Here is a 24,379-nt window from a genome sequence, read left to right as displayed (position 1 = left end):
CGAAATGTTACCATGTGCTTTCATTTCATGATCATATGCATCTATTTGCATGTAGCTTCGATATCAACTTGCTGATACTTGTCAACTTGGACGATTCTATTTCGTATATTAGCTTCTTAAATTAGCAAGATAAATTGACAACTAATAATCCAAATATATATTAAATTCTATGGTTTCCAATAGATTTCTTTATAATAAATATTTTTTATCTCAGGGTGCGAGATTCGGCACCTGACGGAATAGATAGATCAATTCATCTAGTGATTCAGAGCTACATTAAATTATCGCAAATTATATTGTAGAAATTAATGATCATATAAATAATGTATTAACAGCCTAGATCTTAGTATTCTTTGATTGATGGATCTTTTGATATATGGATTGATTTGTTACTATCTAATAAAATACCTTTTATACTATATTTACTTGCGCAAGTATTTTTACCAAATTCTTAATTTATAAAAAACCCTTTCGACGAGCTAGCTTTGATTCTTATTTCATTTCGAAGCACTGAGGGCGCCCTATCACTATTTCGAATATTTTTCACTCACGTGCTGGAATTTTCTATGAGCTGCTGATGTCGATCCAAACTCCTGGTGGTCCTGGATTATTTGTAGCCGGAGTCATCTCTTCCAAGGGGTTAAAAATTATTTAAAAATGACTTTTGCTTTACATTAGCATCACAAAGTCTTATGAGAAAATTTAGTAATTCAATTTAACTTTAAGTTATTAAAAGGTGCTGTAAGATATTGCACTCTATAATTTTTGGTGACCTCTCATGGTGGTGGTTGGCAGGCAAGTGGGGAAGTTCTCTTTTCTAATTCACAATTTTTCATTTCCGATTTCCAAATTTACATGAAATTTAAATACTCTGTTCCTCCGCCATTCATGGCTCAAATAGACCGTACCAAACTATTAAATTATTACTTATGTTACATCTTTAATAATTTATTTGCCTTCGGGCCATATCCAAAACATAAACTGCACAATAATAATTTATAAATTTTTATCATTTGTAGAAATATATACAAATATATTTGAATCGGCTCACTATTGCCGCCTATCCATTGCTAACATTTGATTGGTGCATGCAAATTATTATAGTATTCATGCGCCTAGTAACCTCCTACTTCCTTAATACATTTAATTATTTTTGTTTGGGTTTTTTAATATGCTTTTTACATGCAAAGTAATTTTTTACATATTATAAGTTGTTTCTTATATTACAATAATTAGCCACGTGGGACGTTTAGTTCCTCAAGTTGAATACTGTTTCGCCACAATAAGTTTCTGCCAAGGTGTTTGGTCAGATTCTACGTTATGCGACTCGGTCAATCATTAGGTCGCCGATCAGTAGATGTTTTACGCCTAACCTCAAATTTTCAATATTTTATATCATATTATACAGTAGCAAAAATTATTTCCATTCCTATTCGGCTGTTGTACAATTTGGCCATGATGCCTGATATTATCTAATCTTTAACGTTATCATCTTTGGCGATATTAGCCTATTATTTCACTTGGACCTATAAATTTTTCAAATAGGAATTTTTATTTATCCATCCAAATTTAAATATGTTACAGTACATAAGATAAGTCCAGTACCAATTTCTTCATGTAAGATTTCCTTGTGCTAGATACAGAATAGCCCAAAAACCTCGTATTTTCGGCTCATTTTCCAGTTTTCAGCTATTTCTGCCAAATCTCTCCCAGATTATATGATTCTGAAAAAAATGAGATCACTCGGAACTCTCTATCTCCAATGAGTACTTTGTTATAATTTTTCAAAAATGAGTAAAATTTTAAGAAAAAATCAATTTTGATGAATTTTAGTTTTTAATCAACAATATCTTCCGATTGTTACAATTTAGATATATATTTCAAAATCCCCCTATGCGTAATTTTGTGCTATACAATCTGAGATCAGGTAGAGCGCTCTATGTCATATAGATTTCCAGGTACACCTGACAACAATGCTCCTTGTATTGTGGAAAACACCTAATTTTCAGCTTCAACCATCATCACCATCTACTTTGTCCTCACATTGATATTTCGCATAATGACATAAGTTCATGGGTAAGAATCACCCGTTAGATGCACTTAATTTCAGTATTTCCTAGTAGAGGCCTTACTAGAACCTTTACTTAAGGACACCTCAAGGATCAAAATTTCAAACACTTATAATTTACTTTTGACACAATGCTCAGATTTCATCGTACTACACTTCATTCTTCTCGGCTCGCCAAGGCGGTTCAAAACCATGCATCAACAGTCAAATTCGGTCAAAAAATAGAAAATTTATTGTTGAGTGTAGGTACTTATTATGTATTATTCAATACATAAGAAATGGCCAATTTCTATATTCAAAGCTATGTATCTCGGTAACCCCTTATTATAAAAATTATTACATGATCTTGAAATGTACAATAGAATTTTCTATTTCATCTGCTGTAAACAATTCATGAAAAAATATGTTCGTAAAGTGAGATTTGATTGTTGAAAAAAATCCGGAAATTGTAGATATTTTTCTCATATTAACGGTTTCGGCAGTTCTATGATAGCGAAAAGTGATTCAAGATGGATTTTATGCAACTGAGCTCGTAGAGGATGAATTTATCTACAATTTGTAATCAATCGTGAGTTTCTATGATGTATCAGACTCGTTTTAGAAACTCTTGATCAACAGTAAAATTACGAAAAAAATGTAAAAACTGAAATCGCCATTTTTAAAATCTTAACTTCCAAATTGTTTTGGAATCGAAAGTATTATTTATTGGAGTGGGTAGAGGGGGACAATTTTCACATTCTCACTAGATTTGGAAATTTTATCAGAAGTATTTCACAAGACATGCAACTTTGAATATAGAAATTGGTCATTTTCTGTTATTGGAATATGGGCTTAAGTAAACTCAACAATAAATTTTCAATTTTTCGACCGAATTTGACTTATTATGCATGATTTTGAGCCGCCGTGACAAACCGAGAAGGATGAAGTGTAGTACGATGAAATCTGAGCATTGTGTCAAAAGTTATGTGTTTGAAATTTTGATCCTTGAGGTGTCCTTAAGCGCGCCTCTCCACTAGGAAATACTGAAATGAAGTGTATCTTACGGGTGATTCTCATAGAACATAATCTCAAGAACTTATGCTGTTGTGCGAAATATCAATGTGAGGACATTGTAGTTGGTGATGATGCTTGAAGCTGAAAATTAGGTGTTTTTCACAATACAAGGAGCATTGTTGTCAGGTGTACCTGGAATATGAGATAGATCGCTATACCTGATCTCAGATTGTAGAGCACAAAAAGAGCTTCTAATGAAAATAACCAACTAATTAAAATATAACAGTGAGGAAATGACTAGCCTACCTGAAGAAATAGCTATCTTGAGTTTTCTGGAGCATTGCTTTCACATCAAAGATAACAATGCGATGAATAAATTCTGTGACAATTAAGTGTAGCAATGAAAGTAATGGCCTGAGTTGCTATGCATGCAAGTTTCAAACAGGCTTCACATTCTGCCACAAAGGTGCATTGCCATAACTCTAGCTTAGTTTGGGCCATACAGGAAGCAGTTAATGGTAGTTGGCTGGAGTCTGTGTGTATTTCGGGTGAGAGAGCATTCATCAGGTGACAAGGAACCAACTGAATGGGATAGAGTGGTAGGAAATGGAAAGAGAAAGAGAAATGGAATGGGGGAGAGATCAGGTGAGGAGCCAATGAGACAAGTTTACTCATAGCATCATCCGGAGGGTTACCAATGGAACAATTGTTCTCCTTAATTAGCAATGCATGCAAGTGAAACCTAGAACTTCAAGTCTTAGTTTGAGTGAATAACTAATCATAAACATTGCTTACTCATAACGTACGTATTTCAATAACCCCCACAAAACAACTCAGTAGTCTGCTGGCTGATAAATTAATAACTATTTTCTTTCCTATGCACTTCCAGTGTTATCATTTTTATCCTCAGACAGGACAAAGAAGTGAGTAAATACTTCGTTAGCAAACGTCACCAGACCTGTATGATGATTGGAAGAATATGTGTTGGAAATTTGAAGTTGATTGATGGAAGCAATCAAGAGTAATCGTCGAACAAGCCCATGAACAAACAACCCCATAAACGTACAAGGACTGGAGGCTCTAGTTTTCAATTAGAGCTCGCTACACTCGGTCAATAAGAATATGGAAAAAAACTGCTAACCAATGGGATATCTCTGTCTATCTCTCTGTCATAGAGAGAGTCCTCTCTCATGACATCAACCAATAGGAGTTGAATTATGTAGAATTGAACAAATAACATGTTAACGAATGAGAAAGTAGCAAATTCGTTGTCATGGTGGCAAATACTGTAGTGAGATCAATTCGCCAAGGTTTAGCTTCTTCATATTTTCAGTTCATCAATTTTCTAGTACTAGTAGTCTAGTTGGAAAAAAGTTTTCATTTTCAGGTTCCACTCTTGCTGAATGGCCATCCACCTACAAAGTTATCTCAATCATATTATTACAATGGGCTTCTTTAGGAGTGACATTGAGAGGAGAATTAAGAATCACGTAGTCTTTCATCTTCAAAAAGTTGTTTTTATTGTTCACTCTTCACAATAAAATGTGGAGAGACACTGAATAAAACGACTTCAAATTACCACAGTCTTGTTTACTTTACATGAATAATAGTTTCTTCAGTTCACTATGGGGATTGATGATAATGTAACAACTGGAACATTGAAAATGTTCAATGAATAAGTGGTTTAGACAATTTCAAGTAGTTTTGTTTGATATATGAATAACTACCATAATATATCATCTTCACTAGGCTACAAAGTAGAAATAACAAAAAGATGATGATATAAAACTAATCTTTATTAGATGATTACAATTTTATACGTTTTCTATATTTTTATTGTGTACTATTGAATAGGATTGGAAGAAATAACAGTTCCATGAAATTCCATTAGCCAGAGAATAATCAAATAATTACACAAACATGGATATTCCATAACAGAATGAATAAATATTTCATTAACATAATCAATATGAGTTCTAATAATCCTAAAATTAATGGAATAGGTTATTCTATATTTATAGGACTAGAAGGATATAATTACAAAAATTCTATGAGATTTTCTATTCGTTGTTCTACAATAGAACTCAGTTCAATAAAATATGCTACTGGAATAAATTTTTCATTGACTATGGCAAATTGAGAATGTGTCAATAAATTAACTACTTATGTGCCAAAGAGACTAGAAATGAAAACCTCACATTACAATATAATGATATATAATAATTATTAATCATTGTCTATTCATGGCATATGCCTATTAGTATATGCCAGTTTAAATTCTGGCCATCCTTTTAAATATTGAGAACTTTCGTGCCTTAGCAGGACTGTAGGACTAAAGAGGGATATATTTCATGAAATTCATACGAATTGATAATATGATACAACTATGAAATTTATCGATAAATAAATGAGATAAGACAGGAGAAATTAAAGCTTTAATAAGGATAAAATTGCACTCATATTACAGTTTAGACTAGAAAGTTATTAAAAAAAGATTACAAAATTATTAAAAAAACCGATAGCCTGAGCTGTATTTATGAACTATTCTTGAGAGCCTACGCAGCCAAGAAAACTTTGGTTACTAAGGGTGGCCACTAACGACTATTGTCTTGAACATGTGTGTACACACAAGCTCATCATGCATGTCGTTTCATCAGCGAAATGCTTTGAACAATTCTTATTAGTTGACAATTCTCATTGGACCCAGAAGCATTCTTGGCTGAGGACGTTTTTGAAAATCGTTTCAATACATATTGATGTCACAGACATATTAACGACATATAAATGAACACAGTCCTAACCACACTTATTAATAAAATGACTAAAACTTTATTATAAATGGGCTGGGATAAAACACCTAAAGAATCATACTTGAAGAGTTTCTTTGTATGATAATTTTTGAAATGTTATAGAGAATTTTTCATTTGATTACATCTTTATTGAGGTTCAGTTATACAAATACAACCAATCAAGCATTCGCTGTATCTTGCTTCTCAAATAATCAATAACATACAACAAAATGTAGTAGAATAGTTCGGCTACAGTCATTATACTCACGCCTAGAAATGCATCCAAGTAAACAACAGTGGCATCCATCATCTCATTGTTATTGTAAGTGTAGGTTCGAACTTTTGGATAAAAAAAAATCGTTCCTGAATAAAACTTTAACTTCGTGATTTTGGAATTCAGTATGCAGTGATTCATAAGATATAACCTTGTAGTCGGTGTAGTTACAAGGTGGCAAACAGACGCAAGTGTCTTGAAATTTTCTCTCACCTGTGAGATGATAATGAGTGGCTTTGGCAACATTCACCGCACACGAGCTGTATTCATCAGAGCATATGTATGTTGACTCGTTGTGTGGCATGTAAAACAAAACACATCCACATTCTCTCAAAGCTCTTTTGGTGGAACACTCCATTAAACAGTTTATTTGTTTATAATATTGGAAAAAGTCCAACGTTTTCTCCGTTGTGTTGTAGCATTGCTTGTCAAATGGAACTTTGTACAGAAAATCGTTATCATCCACAGGATATTTCACGATCAGTTCAGGTTCGATGAGAATGCGTGAGTTTGTTGATTTCTGAAGACGATGCCAGGAATCTCAGGAATGGACTTGGAATATCCCAAGGATTGTGGATTGTAAACCGATATTCATTGTCCCTGCCAATAAACTTCCTTCCATACTCTTTATATCCATTTATATTATAATTTAATTATAATTCTTGCAATGAGATTCGTCTACTCCCAATATGCTCATGGGAGCTCGTCTCATCGTTTCCATAGCAATAAATTATTCAAAACAGGAAGGCATGGTTGAGTATTAAGTTCAATATTTGCCAGTGGCAGAACTACCTCTGAATACTGATAAGGATCATTCCTTCACACCTAAAATGAGTGTGGAAATTTTCAATTTTCGTGTAAATGCCAAAGGAACACCTCTTGAATTTTGAGTCCTTGCTTCAATTTCCCTGTCTTCTAACAATATCGTTTGGCATTCTCTATCAAGAATTAACAGCTGAGGATGCTCAATGAATAAATGAGTTTTTATAAAAATTAATTAGGCATTGCTCAGTAACAATGAATATTTCTGTTCCATTCCATTCATGATTTCAGTCATGAATCTAAATTGCTCTTAATTATCATTGCTTCGCCATAGTTCCGTTGAACATGATAGCATGACTACTGACTGACTGCCAGAACTCAAATTTAAGACTTCTCCCAATAAATTATTTGAATTGAATTTACTTGACCTATTATTAGTGAGAGCCGAGATACTAATGAATGAAGCCCAGCTAGTGGCTCAGGAATCATTGACTTAAATAATAAATCGGTGTCAGTCAAGAAAGAGCTTGGACTTGTAGCCGATTCCTTCACACCAATCGATACAGCGGGCATGTGTGCACTATATTATATTTTGTGATTCCGGGTGAAGTATATGCAGCACAAGTTTATAATTTATTTGAAGTGAACAGTGGAATGTATTGTATAGCATTAGACTATCTCCTTTTTTATAGGAGGCTACCAGCAATGCACACAATGAAACTCCCAAAATACTAATGAATCTACTGCGGGATTGGTGGATCTATAGTCTCTAGAAAATTAGTTTTGAGTTGGAGGGATACGCGGAGCACAGGAATGGAGGGAGATCAGCCAATCACAGTGATGAATAGAGTCATAGAAAGAAGCGAAGTTGCCTATTTGTCGATTAGACTTAGTCGACTCAGTGCTTCCAGAGAGGGAACTTCGTATGCGTATCATGAACAGTAAAACACTCCTAGAAATTAGAGAACGCTGGCAACATCGCCACCGCTGTATCCCCACTTTTCTCTGCTCCACATATCCCTCCAAGTCAAAACTTACTCTGTATGGACTATAGTTATTCAATATTTCCAACGAATATCGTTATAGAGAGGTAAAGGTAACTAGCGTGGATTAAAACCAATGGAAAACCAAGGAATGAAAAATAGGAAAGGGATTCTTTTGATCCAACAATTACTTGGTATTATGTAGAATAATCACTCCATTATCACAATCACTATCTGAGATGAAAAAAACTGGTGTGGTGCATTCACACAAATTTCCTTGCCGTTATGAGCATTGATCACCTGTCGCTAGTGTTCACGCGCATCTCAAGCACACTCATAAACAAAGATCTGAGTCAGCTGGTGACAGGACAACAACGCTGGAGACATACGAGGTCTGCTATCTTTTCATAGTGAATCATTTAATAGAATCAACAGTTGCCAACAGTTTGCAATTGTATAATCACATTTTCTCGAATTTCGAGCTTATTTTCAATTTTAGGTGAAAATGTTACTCAACATTAATTGTAGAGATTTTCATGCTTAATCTTTTCCGCTTGAATTTTTTGTTTAAATTGTATCTGGAGCCTGATAATTGAGAATCTAAAATCAAACTATGCATAGATGGGGTGGAGCTCCTGAAATTTTTACAGATATGAGACTTGTGGCAGTTGATAGAGCTTATCAATGACTATTCCAGGTGTAAATTTAATCAAAATCGTTGGAGCCGTTTTCGAGAAAATCGCGAAAAACCCTGTTTTTGACAACATTTTCGCCATTTTAGCTGCCATCTTGAATTGTATTTGATCGAAATTGTTCGTGTCAGATCCTTATAGGGGAAGGACCTTGAGTTCCAAATTTCAAGTCATTCCGTTAATTGGGAGATGAGATATCGTGTACACAGACGCGCACACACACACACACACACACACACACACACACACACAACACACACACACACACACCACACACACACACACACACACACACACACACACACACACCACACACACACACCACACACACACACATACAGACCAATACCCAAAAACCACTTTTTTGGACTCAGGGGACCTTGAAACGTATAGAAATTTAGAAATTGGGGTACCTTAATTTTTTTCGGAAAGCAATACTTTCCTTACCTATGGTAATAGGGCAAGGAAAGTAAAATTGAAAATTGTTTGTCGACAGCAGCATCAGATACTCGGCATATTTTATGTAGCTGCCTAAAATATTTTCTGTGAAATGTGCCATAAATGAAATATGAAAATCTGTACTAGGAGTATGGCATCTTCGTGAGATCAATGAGGATTAGAAGTTCAACTCCCTATCCTCTCTGGTGAGATGCAGTTGGTGGTGACTGTTAGCGGAATATGACAATAAAAAGGGGTTGCCGGCTCTGGACACAATCTGAGCACGGAACTATTCTGCGTGGATATGTCTCCGAGATGTACTCACACTGCATTGTGCATACAGCAGACCGATGGGGCGAGAAGACGCCTGGCAGGAGGCTATCTCATTGCTCCCGCCCACTAGAGTAACGCCAAGGATAGGAGAGTAGGCCAAGGAAAAAGGAAGAATAGATGAAAAGTAACAGACAGAGATGAGAGGATGCTTCCCAATGTTATCAAAGGCGAAGTCAACCTACTAAACTAATACCCGGTTCGGGTATTACAATCATTAATGATTCGATGATCAATAATGATTCGACAAAGATCACTTAAACGATAGATTAATTAATAAAATATGTAGATTCTGAATTGAATAGATTGGGTTCTTATAAGAATCAATCTATTCCAAAAGAACAATAGAAAACATAAAAAATATCACATCATGTGAACTTGGACAATTAATGCTTGTCCACTCGTATCTTCAACAACTCTTTAAAAAAACATGCCCGACTAGCAATATTGGGAGTTATCGGGTTTATCCAGACTAAAAAATTATTTTTGGATAGTGGCTCAACGAATTTCCGTCTAGCTGTGGTCAATATTTGCATAGCAGAAGTTTTCAGGGTGGTACACAGCATTTAACATTTTAATTATCGTCTTGATCGAAACATGCAATTTCTCATTCCATCTCCATCTGTAGACTGGCTTAGTATACTGGCTTAGTAGACTGGCTCTGTAGACCGCTATGGCTTAGTATAGAATGAGCTATCCAGAGAATTCCAATTTAGTGTAATTAGTTGAAAAATGCCTGACTAGCAATTAGATGAGGTACTGGGTTTGATTTCTTGGCTGGTAATTTTTGGATAGTAGCTCTCATCGAATTTCCGTCTAGCTGTCCACTCTGTGATCAATATTTACAGCAGTAAATGTGTTTTTTAACTTTGAATATTAGTTCAACAATAGTATTATTAATTCACTTGCATTTGATTTCTCATTCATTTCCATCTAATCTTCTATATAGTAAGAGAGAGTAGGGTCGTGTTTGCTCGTTTTTTCGTGTGCTCGTTTGTTCGCATCAAAACATGTCAATTTGTGGATTGCATACCGGAAAAACGGGAATGATTTAGATCTCAAAATTTTGCACATAGATTCTAAAAATATACATCTCGTGCACCTGAAAGCCCAAATTTCAATTTTCCTTCTAGATTTTTCAGAATTAATGTTCAAATTTCATTCATGCTACTGTACACGAAGTTCCATACGTCATAGGCTACATTGTTGTAGCCCAGAAGTGTGTTTTTTTATGAGGAGGTTATAATGCTGTTACAAGACATTCATTTTCGAACGGAGCCGTGTAGCGTAACGGTAAAACACTCGCTTTTGGAGCGATGGTTTCTCGGTTGGAATCCCGATTCTTGCCAATTTTTTGTTCTTATTTTTTCCCTCGAAACGTATTATTATCAATTATTTTTTGAAGGAATTTGTTACAATTGAACTTGGATTTTATTAATAATTATTTTTAATGTAAAATTTTGCCACCAGTAAAAATGGAACGAACATAGTCTTCATGCTGTATCATTGAATTTTATAAGAAAAACATGAATAGATCACAATAAAATAAGTAATACTTCATATTCTTCAGTTATAATGTACTATCAGACACAAATTCGCAGTAAAACGGATATTTTAGGTATTCTGTTTGGGATTGAGAAAACAAAAAGTTGCCTGATTCAAATTGAGGAGGATCGATACTAAAATTTATTGATGTATTGAAAAAATCAATATGATTCTGTGAGGTTTTCAAGTATTAAGTCTCTTCAGTTATCTATACAATAATAAAGGAAAGAACTGGCTTATACACGTAAGGAATAGGGAATTATGTTTGACGCATCATCACGTCTGAACTACTTAACTGATTAATTTGAAATTTTGCATATAGATTCTTAATTAACCGAGGATGGTTATATGAGTTTTTTCAGTTCTTCAAGATTCCATTACGTCAAATTTTCAATTTGTCATGCTTCCAGTTGTTGTATAGAAGCAGCTGAACATTTCTTTTAAGAGGGACATTAGATGATAGGTATGATTGTAGTGGGGATCCTATTCGAATGAAAATAACCGATTTTCTGTCGCATAAAAATTTTGTTCCGCCATTTTGAATTCAACTTCATTTTTTTTTTAAATTGGAAGGTAGTCATATGACAAAGTTAGAAGACAGAAAACTAACGTTGGTCATAAATGATACATGATTTCGATACAGAATTTCAAGAGAAAATGGATGGTGAGAACCGCACCGATTTCTCAAACCGTTCAAAAGTTATTCTCATTCAAAGTTATTTCTCAAAGATACTGATAAATCATACATCTATTTATCATCATTACTTTAATAATGGAAAGAGCTGGCTCATACACGTACGGGAGATTATGTAGGAAAATTATGTTCAACGCATCATCACGTCTGAACTACTGGACTGATTGATTTGAAATTTTGCATAAAGATTCTTTTTTAAACGAGGATGGTTATAGGCCTATTTTCAAATTTCGAATTTTTTATTACGTCAAGTTTTCAGTTTGCAAAGTTTTAAAATAGAACCTTGCGAAGCACGGGTTACTTGCTAGTAAAAAAATATGTACTTTTTTCAATTTCATTTTATTATTCACTGTGTCAATAAGACTCACAGAATATAAATCATTTATCAGTCCATATGAATAACTCCCTAAGATCTAATTTGCTGTTGCTAGCTGGCCATACATGAGACTCGATCCACGGCACATACGCTTCCACCTTGGTGTAAACTCCGGGAAAACCTTCAAGACCGCACTGCTTGCCGAAAGATGTGATTCCGACCTGCGTGCGCAGCTCACAGTCTGGTGATCGTCCCAGGCGAGGTGGGAAGAACAGCGGTCCACCCGAATCACCCTACAACATTTCATCAAATTATATTTTGGGCAACACATTTATTTGTAGTTTAGTTGAAAATGTTCTTGATTATTCCAAATATTAACTCCAACCTTCACAAAAATCGGAAAACTAGTTTTAGTTTTTTCAAGCGAAATCTATACAGAAATGATTCTTTACTTTTCTGAAATGACTCTTATCATTTTTACAGACTTCATTTCGACTTTCTATCGAAAAGAGATGGTTTGGACTTGATTTGTTCCATGAAAAGTAATTAACAAATGGGTAAATCCATTCAGCCCTAAGCGGTGAATGACGACATACCTCTACGATAATTACAGAACAATAAGATTGTAGAGTTCAATGCAATTCATTTCTTTTTAGATATTTTAGTTGAATTGTTCAAAAATGTAAGGTTTGCAGCCTGGTCGTTACAACTGCAATTAGAATAGAGCAATTACTTAAAATATCTTATGCCTCAATGAAATTACGATTGGTCAATCATGTATAGCAATTTTTTTAGAAATGCAATTCAATGAATAGAATGTTAATAAGCATATTTATTGATTGATGAAACAATATAAAACTGACGGGCTCTATATGAAGCACATTAATTCATAATTTGGTATAAGTGGTATCTTCTTCTTCTCTAAGTGCCTATCCGTTCCGGATGTTGGCTATCAGCATGGCTATCTTGATTTTGTTGGTTGCGATTCGGAAGAGTTCTACTGATGTTTTACCGAACCACTTCCTCAGATTCGCCAACCAAGATATTCTTCTTCGACCCGGTTTTCTCTTGCTGTTTATTTTGCCTTGAAGGATCTCTTGGAATAGCCCGTACCTCTCTGTGTTCCTCATTATATGTCCGAGGTATTGGAGTTTCCGGCATTTTATGGTGTTTACCAACTCTGCTCCCTTTCTCATGCGCTGTAGTACTTCTGCGTTCGTGACTTTTTGTGTCCAAGATATCCTTAAAATTCTTCTGTAAAGCCATAGTTCAAATGCTTCAAGTCTTCTGGTGATTTCTTTGTTCAGAGTCAAGGTTTCCACACCATACAGCAAAACAGAGAAAATGTAGCAACGCATGAGTCGGAGCTTCATTTCTAAAGACAAATTGTGGGATTTGAAGAGTGAGCTCATTTTAACAAACACTGAACGGGCTTTTTCGATGCGACACCGGATTTCTTGAGAGTTATCCCACTTCTCATTAATAATCGTTCCTAGATAATTGTACTGCTTCACTCTTTCTACCCTGACTTGATCGATGTAAAGGCTGGCTCCAGCAATGTTCTCTTTACTCACTATCAGAAGTTTTGTTTTCTTTGTGTTTATTTCTAAACCATACTGTGAGCTTATTCTTGTTACACTGTCCATCAACAGTTGTAATCCTTCAAGACTATCGGAAAACTAGTTTTAGTTTTTTCAAACGAAATCTATACAGAAATGATTCTTTACTTTTCTGAAATGACTCATCACTTTAACAGACTTAATTCCGATTTACTATCGGAAAGAGATGGTTTAGACTTGATTTGTTCCATGAAAAGTAAATAACAAATGGGTAAATCCATTTAGCCCTAAGCGGTGGATGACGACATACCTCTACGATAATTACAGAACAATAAGATTGCAGTTGGAGTTCAATGCAATTCATTTCTTTGTAGATATTTTAGTTGAATTGTTCAAAAATGTAAGGTTTGCAGCCTGGTCGTTACAACTGCAATTAGAATAGAGCAATTACCGTACTTAAAATATCTTATGCCTCAATGAAATAACGATTGGTCAATCAAGTATAGCAATTTTTTTTAGAAATGCAATTCAATGAATAGAATGTTAATAAGCATATTTATTGATTGATGAAACAATATAAAACTGACGGGCTCTATATGAAGCACATTAATTCATAATTCGGTATAAGTGGTATCTTCTTCTTCTCTAAGTGCCTATCCGTTCCGGATGTTGGCTATCAGCATGGCTATCTTGATTTTGTTGGTTGCGATTCGGAAGAGTTCTACTGATGTTTTACCGAACCACTTCCTCAGATTCGCCAACCAAGATATTCTTCTTCGACCCGGTTTTCTCTTGCTGTTTATTTTGCCTTGAAGGATCTCTTGGAATAGCCCGTACCTCTCTGTGTTCCTCATTATATGTCCGAGGTATTGGAGTTTCCGGCATTTTATGGTGTTTACCAACTCTGCTCCCTTTCTCATGCGCTGTAGTACTTCTGCGTTCGTGACTTTTTGTGTCCAAGATATCCTTAAAATTCTTCTGTAAAGCCATAGTTCAAATGCTTCAAGTCTTCTGGTGATTTCTTTGTTCAGAGTCAAGGTTTCCACACCATACAGCAAAACAGAGAAAATGTAGCAACGCATGAGTCGGAGCTTCATTTCTAAAGACAAATTGTGGGATTTGAAGAGTGAGCTCATTTTAACAAACACTGAACGGGCTTTTTCGATGCGACACCGGATTTCTTGAGAGTTATCCCACTTCTCATTAATAATCGTTCCTAGATAATTGTACTGCTTCACTCTTTCTACCCTGACTTGATCGATGTAAAGGCTGGCTCCAGCAATGTTCTCTTTACTCACTATCAGAAGTTTTGTTTTCTTTGTGTTTATTTCTAAACCATACTGTGAGCTTATTCTTGTTACACTGTCCATCAACAGTTGTAATCCTTCAAGACTATCTGCAAACATGATGGTATCGTCCGCATATCGTATATTATTCAAATTTGCACCACTTATCATGATTCCTTCTTCCATCTCACTGAGTGCTTCTCGAAAAATAAACTCAGAGTACAAATACATAAGTGGTATGTATGAGGCAATTAGGGAATTCCTTTTCAATTTAATAATAAATATGATCATTCTTAAAAATCTCCATAATAATTAGCGCGCCTCTCCACTAGGAAATACTAAAATTAAGTTCATCTAACGGGTGATTCTCATAGAACATAATCTCATGAACTTAAGTCATTGTGCGAAATATCAATGTGAAGACTATGTAGTTGGTGATGATGGTTGAAGCTGAAAATTAGGTGTTTTTCACAATACAAGGAGCATTGTTGTCAGGTGTACCTGGAAATCTATTTGAGATGGAGCGCTTTTCCTGATCTCAGATTGTAGAGCACAAAAATACGCCTAGAGGGATTTTGAATTATACATCTAAATGGTAACAATCGGAAGATATTGTTGACTAAAAACTAAAATTCATCAAAATTAATTTTTTCTTCAAATTTCATTCATTTTTGAAAAATCATAACTCAGTACTTATTGGAGATAGAGAGTTCCGAATGATCTCATTTTATTCAGAATTTCATGATCTAGAAAAAAGGCGAGAGCAAATCTTTCTGTCCGATTACGAGATTTGGCAGAAATAGCTCAAAACTGAAAAATGAGCCGAAAATACGAGGTTTTTGGGCCATCCTGTATCAAGCACAAGGAAATGTTGCATGAAGAAATTGGTTCTGGACTTCTCCTATGTACCCAAGGAGATTTATCTTTGAATATTCTAGATGTCTAGATCTCTAGATAAATGAATGAGCAGATTGAAGGGATAGTAATAATATTATCCTACCGAGCAAGTGTCTTTGCCTCCCTCCAGCTTGCCAGCGCAGATCATGGTGTTATCATCGAGTCCTCTTGGCACTTCTGGATTATTCTCAGCAGTTCCGTTACAATCGCCTATCTCCAATCCATCCAACTCCACCTTCAGAAGAGTTGGGCTGGTCTTGCCCACTGAAAAAAAGACTTTACAATTAAAGCAATTAAGAATACGCAGTAAAGCCGTAGTATAGTATTGTAATCATTATCATCATATTCTAATTATCCTGCCAAGTCAATAGATTAAACATCAATTGCTAAAACTATGTTTTATTCAGAATCTGCAACTGATATTGAATGTTGATGATGATGATCATCACCATCATAACATTCAATATCAGTTGCATTATCAATGATCATCATCATCATCATCTCTATTGATGATATAGATGGTATCCTATTTCTTAAGTTATTTGTGAGTAGCTTCTAATTTCATAATAATTATTCATTCAACAAGGTCCAAGACATTTGAATTTTGAAAACTTGAAATATTTCAATATTTTAACTGGCAGTGTGTTATTAAAATCGAGATGTCACATTCACATTCATCTATAATAATGAGAGACGATTCATCATATATGAATGATGAATATGAATATGATGAATATGATTCATCATAATATGAGAGAGACGAACACAATGCTGAAATGTTTTAGAGAACATTATTAGAAAATTTCTATCTCAATAAAGGTTTTGAGGTTCTATTAATTTATTGCTTTCCTGCAGGAATTGAGCTTACGTTACTTATGATTGTTATAGACCTTGTACTTATGAAAGCACAAGGCTTGATATTAACAAGAAAATCCAAATAGAGTGGATCAAATGATTCAAGATTCTATAAATACCTAATGAGCTATTTCAGATTCTAGCTACCTATTCAATACCACCTAAGCTCACTGAATCTCAACTCTTCGTTACTTTAATGGCCAATAAATAATACTATTAATTATCATGCTTTTTGAGTGACTCAACTATAAGCACTTAAATCCTCATAAATCACTACATCAACAAACGAGAAACTTTACGATCTGAGCTATTCAAGCGAAGAATCATAGCAAGTTGATAGTCATGGTCACGCTTGAAACAATATTGTGTTGGAAGAAACTATTCCGATAACATATTGATTCAAATACCTGACAACAGAGTGTGAGAACAATACTCAATATTCAACACATACTGTATCATTTATAGTGGGGTGTATATTTATTCATTGAATTATCTTTGCCTATTAAGAAATTATTCAATGCATAAAACTTCATTGTTTTAATTGTTATTGTATTCTAATTTGTAATCTAATTGTTTTTGATGAATAAATTTTATTTGATTTGATTTTACTAATTGTATTTTTTTTGTATAGTTGAGAAGTTGATATTGCGGTTATTATTCATATTAAATAAAAAGACTAAGAAATTGTCAAACACCACCGATTTTATTGATGATATAGTCTTTTTATTTAATACTAATTGCATTCTCAGCATTATTAAACAAACGCTATTCGTAGCCAGTAATCTATTTATCATTAAATTATACATTTTGAATTTATAATCATATCTACGAGTATTCCTGTATTTATTCATTATTTTTTCATCACTTCAATTACATTGGTAGAGGAGATATGGCAAACCCTTCAATATTTATATCCCAGTTTCAGATTATATCAGTTTGAAATGAGGCTTAGTCCAGGGGTGACAACAGCATGTTTTGATGTCGCAAGTTGCGACATGAGGCTGAATTTTGGGGGGATTTTTGGAAAAAACTAGGGTAAATGGGGGGGGGGATTTTTCAATATACAGTTTTTAAGTACCTTAATGAATACCAAATTTTGAGGATTTTGGGGGGGAATTTTGCGACATGGACCATTGGGGGGATGGGCACCCCTGGCTTAGTTACTCTCCACTTTTCTACTTCTTATAAGGATTCTGGCATATTGTAGTACGGTATTATTTGAGTTATCGACAGTAATATATCAATTTGAAAGGATCTTGATCTTTGAAACTGATAGACATGAGTTTGTTTGTTCTCAAATGAATGTAGAATGAATCTGTACACTTGCCAAAGTCTTTCCTTCCCCACCCAGCTGCAATAACATTAGTGATCCATCCCACTTTGCCTGGCTCCGGTAAGCAGATAGGCTTAATGTAGTCATTGAACTGTACATCAGTTTTCAATCGGTAAAGCGCAATGTCATTGTAAACCGCAGCGGGGTTGTAGTCGGGGTGATTGATGAACTCTTCTATGTCGTGGTCAATTGGCTTTGCGTCATCGTCTGTTCTTGAAACATCCAAGTCTCCCAGTCTTGCAACTCGAGGTGGGCCACTGGAATATTATAGATTACAGTAATATATTATAGCAAAAATGTTTATCGTCAACAATATTTTTCTGCCAAAACTACCCACAATAATAATTATATACATTATGAGTGTTGCGTGGATGGTGAGGTGAGAGTCCGCTACACAATGAGTTTTCAACCATATGGGAATGGAACCATGTTCTGAGCAGCCATGTTCTTGAAGCAAATTTCCATTGTCACAGAAAAGATAACAGACGCTCTAGATCAGGACATGTTATAGAATTTATTCATGTACCGATCTACGAAGTGTAATGCAAACTTTCTTGTACACAGTATTTGAAGATTGAAACAGTTTTTGTTTGTTGGAATATGAGTGAGTGTGTGTAGGTGGAAAATTTGAAAATGTGAGATTCAATAATCATATGTACTTTATCGACATTGGAATACTCAATGATCTTGAATAGATGAGTTGCTATAATGTAATTTCAAGATACTGGAGACACCGGAAATAAGAAGAAAATCCTAAAATTAAATCACTTGGTACACGACTATTCTTGTGCATAAGAGGCTCAGATCATAATCTATTCCACTATTATTTTCTCTGTCAAGCATATTCTACGTAATTATTAGTAATTAATCAGGTCCCAGATAACATGAGAGCAATTTTTGGAATGATATTCAATTATCTTGAATAGATGAGTAGCTATAATGTAATTTTTAGATCACTGGAGACACCGAAAACAAGAAGAGACTCCTCAAATTAAATCACTTGAAACACCACTATTCTTGTGTACTAGAATAGCCTAGAGGACCAGACCATAATCTATCCCACTATAATTTTCTCTGCCAAACATATTCTATGTAATTATCACCAATCAGGTTCCAAGATAACATAAGCGCAATTTGTTTTGGAATTATCCCTCACGCATGAACAAAAATTATATAAAAAACACATAAACAATGGAATGTACAAAACATAAGCTATAATTAATAAGAGATTTGATTCACCTTGGACTTGTATTGCAGTGAGCAGCCGAAAGGACGAACCTCGGACTAATAAGCGAGCCTCCACACATCCATTCCAATGAGCTCTTGTCTCCGTATCCAATCAAAGCCTCAAATAAAAGTAAAAACAGGTAGAATCAATCAATTTCTAGAGAATAACAATTCAGGTTTCTTAGTGCCGGTTGTACAGAAGCCGGTTGAATTCTAATTGTGATTACGTTCACGAGAAACAATCAGAGAAGGCTTTTTTGAAAAGAGGTCTTCTCCGATTGGTTCTCGTGGAATTAATGACGATTAAAACTCAACCGGCTTCTGTGCAACCAGGCCTAAGTCAGTTTATTTATGATGGATAAATAGAATAACTGTGTTACCTATCCATAAAATATTGCTTTGTTCATACGAAGGAATACAGATCATTCGAATTCATTCTATTTATGAATCAATATTAAATAGCACATGGATTCATTAATATGAGTTCTACATGTTATTGATGATTATTGTCCTGTTCATGATATCGTTACCGTATATGAAAATTCTATTTCGTTCAAGAAAATTTTCGGTTACAGTGAAGTATGGTAGGCTATAACGACGATATTTATTGAATTTATGTACTAACAAGTCTCCATGTTCTCCATCTACAAACCTAACTTAGACGATTGATTTATATCATATCATAGCATCACAATCATATCAGTCATAAGCAATATTAGTTTAAAGATTGTATAGAAATTAACTCTGAGACACGTAAAACATGTAATCAATGAGTTAATTATAGTTTTGTTAGAAGAGATACGTACCGGTATTTGATTTCTGTAATAGATAATTTATAGATGAATATGATTTATAAGAATAATATACTCTACCATGAATGGAGCTTCCTTTGAAGCAGCTTCCACACCACCAACTACGAAAATTTTCAAATCTGGGCATTTATTTTTAGTACCTCTGACAATATCATTGTATTCTTCACATTCTGAAAGTATCATGAAAACATATATTATTTGGAATACATTAATATTAAATGTATAACCCTTTTCCACATTTATTCAAACCCAGAATGTGATTCGAAATTTAGTTTTTTTCAGCATCTAAATAACGAAATTGAATTGTAAGAGCTTCATCAGTTATCGAAGTTCACATATAAGAGGAATAACTTGTAAGACTTGAAATCGAAGTATTTGCAAAGCTGACCTTACTCATTAGGCCTACCCTACTCAATGTATTTGAGTGGAATGAACATTGTTCATCGATTTCAATCATTGTGTATAGTCTTATAGCCTAGACATGCATTGATAATCTACTGCATGACACTACTTTTTCAACCAACATATTGAGGTAAATACGCTTAGGCTACGTTCAATGTGTAAAGGATACTACAAATACTGTAGTTGGATTGCAGTACTACTTGGCAGACAACCAGGCATGGCGTGAAAAGTACCTAATAAATTGAGAATAATCATAAGATTTTGAGAGAATTAAAAAAACTGAAAAATACATTTCGAGGAAGCAGATCGAATTTTGGAGTTACAAGAGAGAAAACTACTTTCATGGTGAACTTTCATGGTGCTTGCTAGTGAAACAGCCAATACATATATGTCATATGTTTACACATTTTTTACATATGTAATATATATATATATATATATATATATATATATATATATATATATATATATATATATATATATATATATATATATATATATATATATATTTATGTAGGGTTTGATCGGAATCACTACAATCACACATCTTATAAAACTATTTTATAAAACCATCTAACTGAATTTTGTGGGATAGCTTTCTTCCAGCTTGACCTTGGTGGGATGTAATTGTGATTTATGAGATTTCCCGAAATAGAGTTCAGTGATTTGAGGACAGTGTACAGTGTGAGGACAGAGTTAGAAGATTTGAGGACAGTGTATTCAAGTTTTGTTTGTCTCTCTCATTTGTATTGGTTCACTTAGGAGTAGGCCTAATCATATCATAAGCCTCTTACACAATTAAAGTCGGTGATGTCAGATCAAAACCATTATAATAATTACCACAATATCAACTTCTCAACTACACAAAAAATCTGGTGTGGCGCACTCACACAACTTTCCTTGCCGTTTTGAAAATCTATCACCTGACTCAAGTGTACACGCGCATCTCAAGTCTACTATTCAAAGATCTGCCACCTGGTGACAAGACTATAACGCTGGATACACACGAAGTCTGCTATCTCTTCATAGTGAATGATTTAATAGAATAAACAGTTGCCAACAGTTTGCATTATTGTATAAACAAATTTTCTCGAATTTCGAGCTTATTTCCATTTTTAAGTGAGAATGTCACTGACCATTAATTGTAGAGATTTTTATGCTCAATCTTTTCCACTTGAAATTTTTTGTTTGAATTGTATCTGAAGCCTGATAATTGGGAATCTAAAATCACACTTTGCATTGATGGGGCGGAGCTCCTGAAATTTTTACAGATATGAGACTTGTGGCAGTTGATAGATCTTATAAATGACTATTTTAGGTATGAATTCGATCAAAATCGTTGGAGCCGTTTTTGAGAAAATCCCGAAAAAACCCTGATTTTGAGAACATTTTCGCCATTTTAGCCGCCATCTTGAATTGGATTTGTTCGAAATTGTTCGTGTCGAATCCAACGTTCAACAATCATAGGGGAAGGACCTTAAGTTCCAAATTTCAAGTCATTCCGTTTATTGGGAGATGAGATATCGTGTACACAGACGCACATACACTCATACGCACACACACACACGTACAGACCAATACCCAAAAACAACTTTTTTGGACTCAGGGGACCTTGAAACGTATAGAAATTTAGAAATTGGGGCACCTTAATTTTTTTCGGAAAGCAATACTTTCCTTACCTATGGTAATAGGGCAAGGAAAGTAAAAAGCATCTAGTTACTATTTTGGACTTTCTGAAGTGAATATGTTTTCTAAAAAAAAGAGAAAAGTAAAAAATACACAGAAATAAGTTTCTCTTGCTGAATTTTTCTTCTCGTGAGATCAGCTGGATAATTTTAAACACTCTATATAGACCCATGCAATCCAAAAATTGAGGTAACCTACTCTGAATAAAATAAAGTTGGTAGCTTACATTCGAAAAGTATGATTACCATTTTTATCAAAACAGACAATACTACAGCAAGAATAGGAGATTGAACATGCATCACCTGAATATATGAACTATTAATATTCATCAGGAATGAAAATGACTTACTTCTAACTGATATTGGAATGGAATTCTCTGTTTCTTTTGAGGTTTTCGACTCTTTATCGTCTTTCTGATTCAAATCGCCTCGTTTGCTGATCACATTCATTCCGGTCGGCAACTTTGGGTTTTGGCTAGGGTTTGGCTTTGAATCAATTTGATGAGGAGATTTCCAATTATTAAAAGGAGGATTCATATTGAAGGTAGGGTTCATATTGAAGGAAGGATTCTTATTGAAGGGAGGGTTATTATTGAAAGGAGGATTCATATTGAAGGAAGGATTCTTATTGAATGGAGGGTTCATATTGAAGGGAGGATTCATACTGAAAAAAGGATTGGTTATGAAATGAGGTCTCATATGACCACCCATAGCAGACCAATGCTTTGGACAACATACTATTGGTTGCCCATTGAAAGTATGTCCACATGTTATCGGCGGCCGTCCTGATGGCATTCCTCTCATCAGCTCTGGACAGTCACGCATCACCTTGCAAACTCCTCTGAAGTGCACGCATCCACATTCCACCCCTGTCAACAGACATGTTAATGTGTTGTTTACATCTGTGTCCATAGGATATTCCACTGTGTTTTTATGATAATTATCAATATTCGAAGATCGAAGCACTTTTTTCAAGGGCGTACGAAGGATGAAATCCAGTTGAAATTTCTCTGGTAGGTCAATGCGGAATGAGAGAGTCAATTTGGGGAAGAAACCGAGGTTTCAACCCCCACACCCCCTAAGGTTGTTCATCAATTGTTCAGGGGCCCTCCCCGAAAATATTTTGAAACATTGTTTCTTAAAAAGCGGACTGGTAACTAGCTATAATATGAATAAATATTTTTTATCGACATTACCGAAAAATTTCTCCCCACAAACCAATTTTCAACAAGAGATGATTGGTGTGGACCAAACCTGACCTATGATTTATACTTCAAAATATTTCCATTCTTTAATAACATTGTAGGCCACATCTCATATCATGATTAGCCTACCATTACATTTAAGCTCATTCTGTAACTCGGTAGCAAAGTTACAATTTTTGAAAGTGTAACTGAACTCTCTTTACTAGAAGATAACTTCCAGATCTAAATTTTGGAAATGAAATGAATAAATAATAACTAATAATTCTTAAATTATAATAATCAACCAATCAATTCCACTAATTAATAGTGAATACCGATTTATTGAAACAGTGAATATATATAGATATATTTATGACAACATCATGTTCATCCTCAACATGATTTTTGTAGGTTTAAGTTGAGAAAATTCATCAGGTTCACAGCTTTTCGGTACACTTTTCCATGCAGTTGAGTGCTTTACTGATCAAGCGTAATCAGATTGGAGATATCTTGAGTCTGAGACTTGGTGTTTCAGTGAATTGTTCTGCGCAGTTGATTGTTAACGATTTACAGATTAAGCGTTATCGCAATACATGGATGAGAGTTTCTCAATGAACATCACGATAAATTTATCTCTCAATAAATTTTATAGTTCTGAATAGATCCGGTTTCTCTAGTAATGAAAATCATTGATTTGTGAGAAATATGAGAGGATAATAAATGTTATTGTTTAAAATAGGCTACTATACGAGTGTGAATTAGTACAAAAACAGTCGTTAAATTCCATTTTAATAACTTTACAAACACAAACTATAATCAAGATAATCAGTGAGCAGAGAAAACAATGGATTAAATCATCACTAGAATACAGAAGTAGCTCACCTTCATGATGTGAGAAGACCGACGGTAATAGGAGAGTCGAAACGACAATCAAAACATGAGTACACACACTTTGGAACATGACGAAATCGAGACTGGCCTATCCTTCCTGAAGATAGCTACCACATTTTCATTTCGCGAGTTGTTATAGTTTCTGACATTCAAGAATCCCCACTTTCGAGCCCATCAGCGTAGCCTTGAATCAGGCAATCGTGAAGTCTTGCTTTAGTAGATAGTCTGTGTGCGCTCATTAGTACAGGTCAGTGATACCAGATTGCAAGATACCGTCCAAAGCCCTTCCTTCTTTTCTCTGCCGAAGTAGCTAATTCATCGAATTAGAAGGAGCTGGTGTATAATTGAGTATGATTACTCGATT

The 24,379-nt window shown here is 34.6% G+C and overlaps 1 protein-coding gene across 1 annotated transcript; it reads right to left on the bottom strand.

The window, feature by feature from the left end:
* Positions 1 to 11,890: 11,890 nt before the first annotated feature.
* LOC111047688 (serine protease snake) lies at positions 11,891 to 24,162 on the bottom strand. The gene is made up of 7 exons (XM_039421754.1): positions 24,007 to 24,162; positions 22,291 to 22,809; positions 19,914 to 20,023; positions 19,054 to 19,160; positions 17,809 to 18,071; positions 15,730 to 15,890; positions 11,891 to 12,177 (listed from the first exon to the last, which is right to left on the bottom strand). Exons 1-7 carry the CDS (start codon positions 24,083 to 24,085, stop codon positions 11,947 to 11,949), a joined length of 1,470 nt encoding a protein of 489 aa, XP_039277688.1. The 5' UTR covers positions 24,086 to 24,162; the 3' UTR covers positions 11,891 to 11,946.
* Positions 24,163 to 24,379: the final 217 nt, after the last annotated feature.

The sequence above is a fragment of the Nilaparvata lugens genome, chromosome 2 (assembly GCF_014356525.2).
Source record: "Nilaparvata lugens isolate BPH chromosome 2, ASM1435652v1, whole genome shotgun sequence".
Lineage (NCBI taxonomy): Eukaryota > Metazoa > Arthropoda > Insecta > Hemiptera > Delphacidae > Nilaparvata > Nilaparvata lugens.
Note: the sequence above shows the minus strand (reverse complement) of the source record. Positions and strands in the feature narration are given on the sequence as shown.

Excerpts from the sequence above, each read along its gene's own strand:
- LOC111047688 (XM_039421754.1), bottom strand. The coding sequence starts at position 24,085 with ATGTTCCAAAGTGTGTGTACTCATGTTTTGATTGTCGTTTCGACTCTC. Across the intron at positions 15,891-17,808 it reads GTGGGGAAGGAAAGACTTTG|TGGGCAAGACCAGCCCAACT; the intron begins GCAAGTGTACAG and ends TCTTTTTTTCAG. Across the intron at positions 12,178-15,729 it reads GAGGCAAAGACACTTGCTCG|GGTGATTCGGGTGGACCGCT; the intron begins GTAGGATAATAT and ends GAAATGTTGTAG.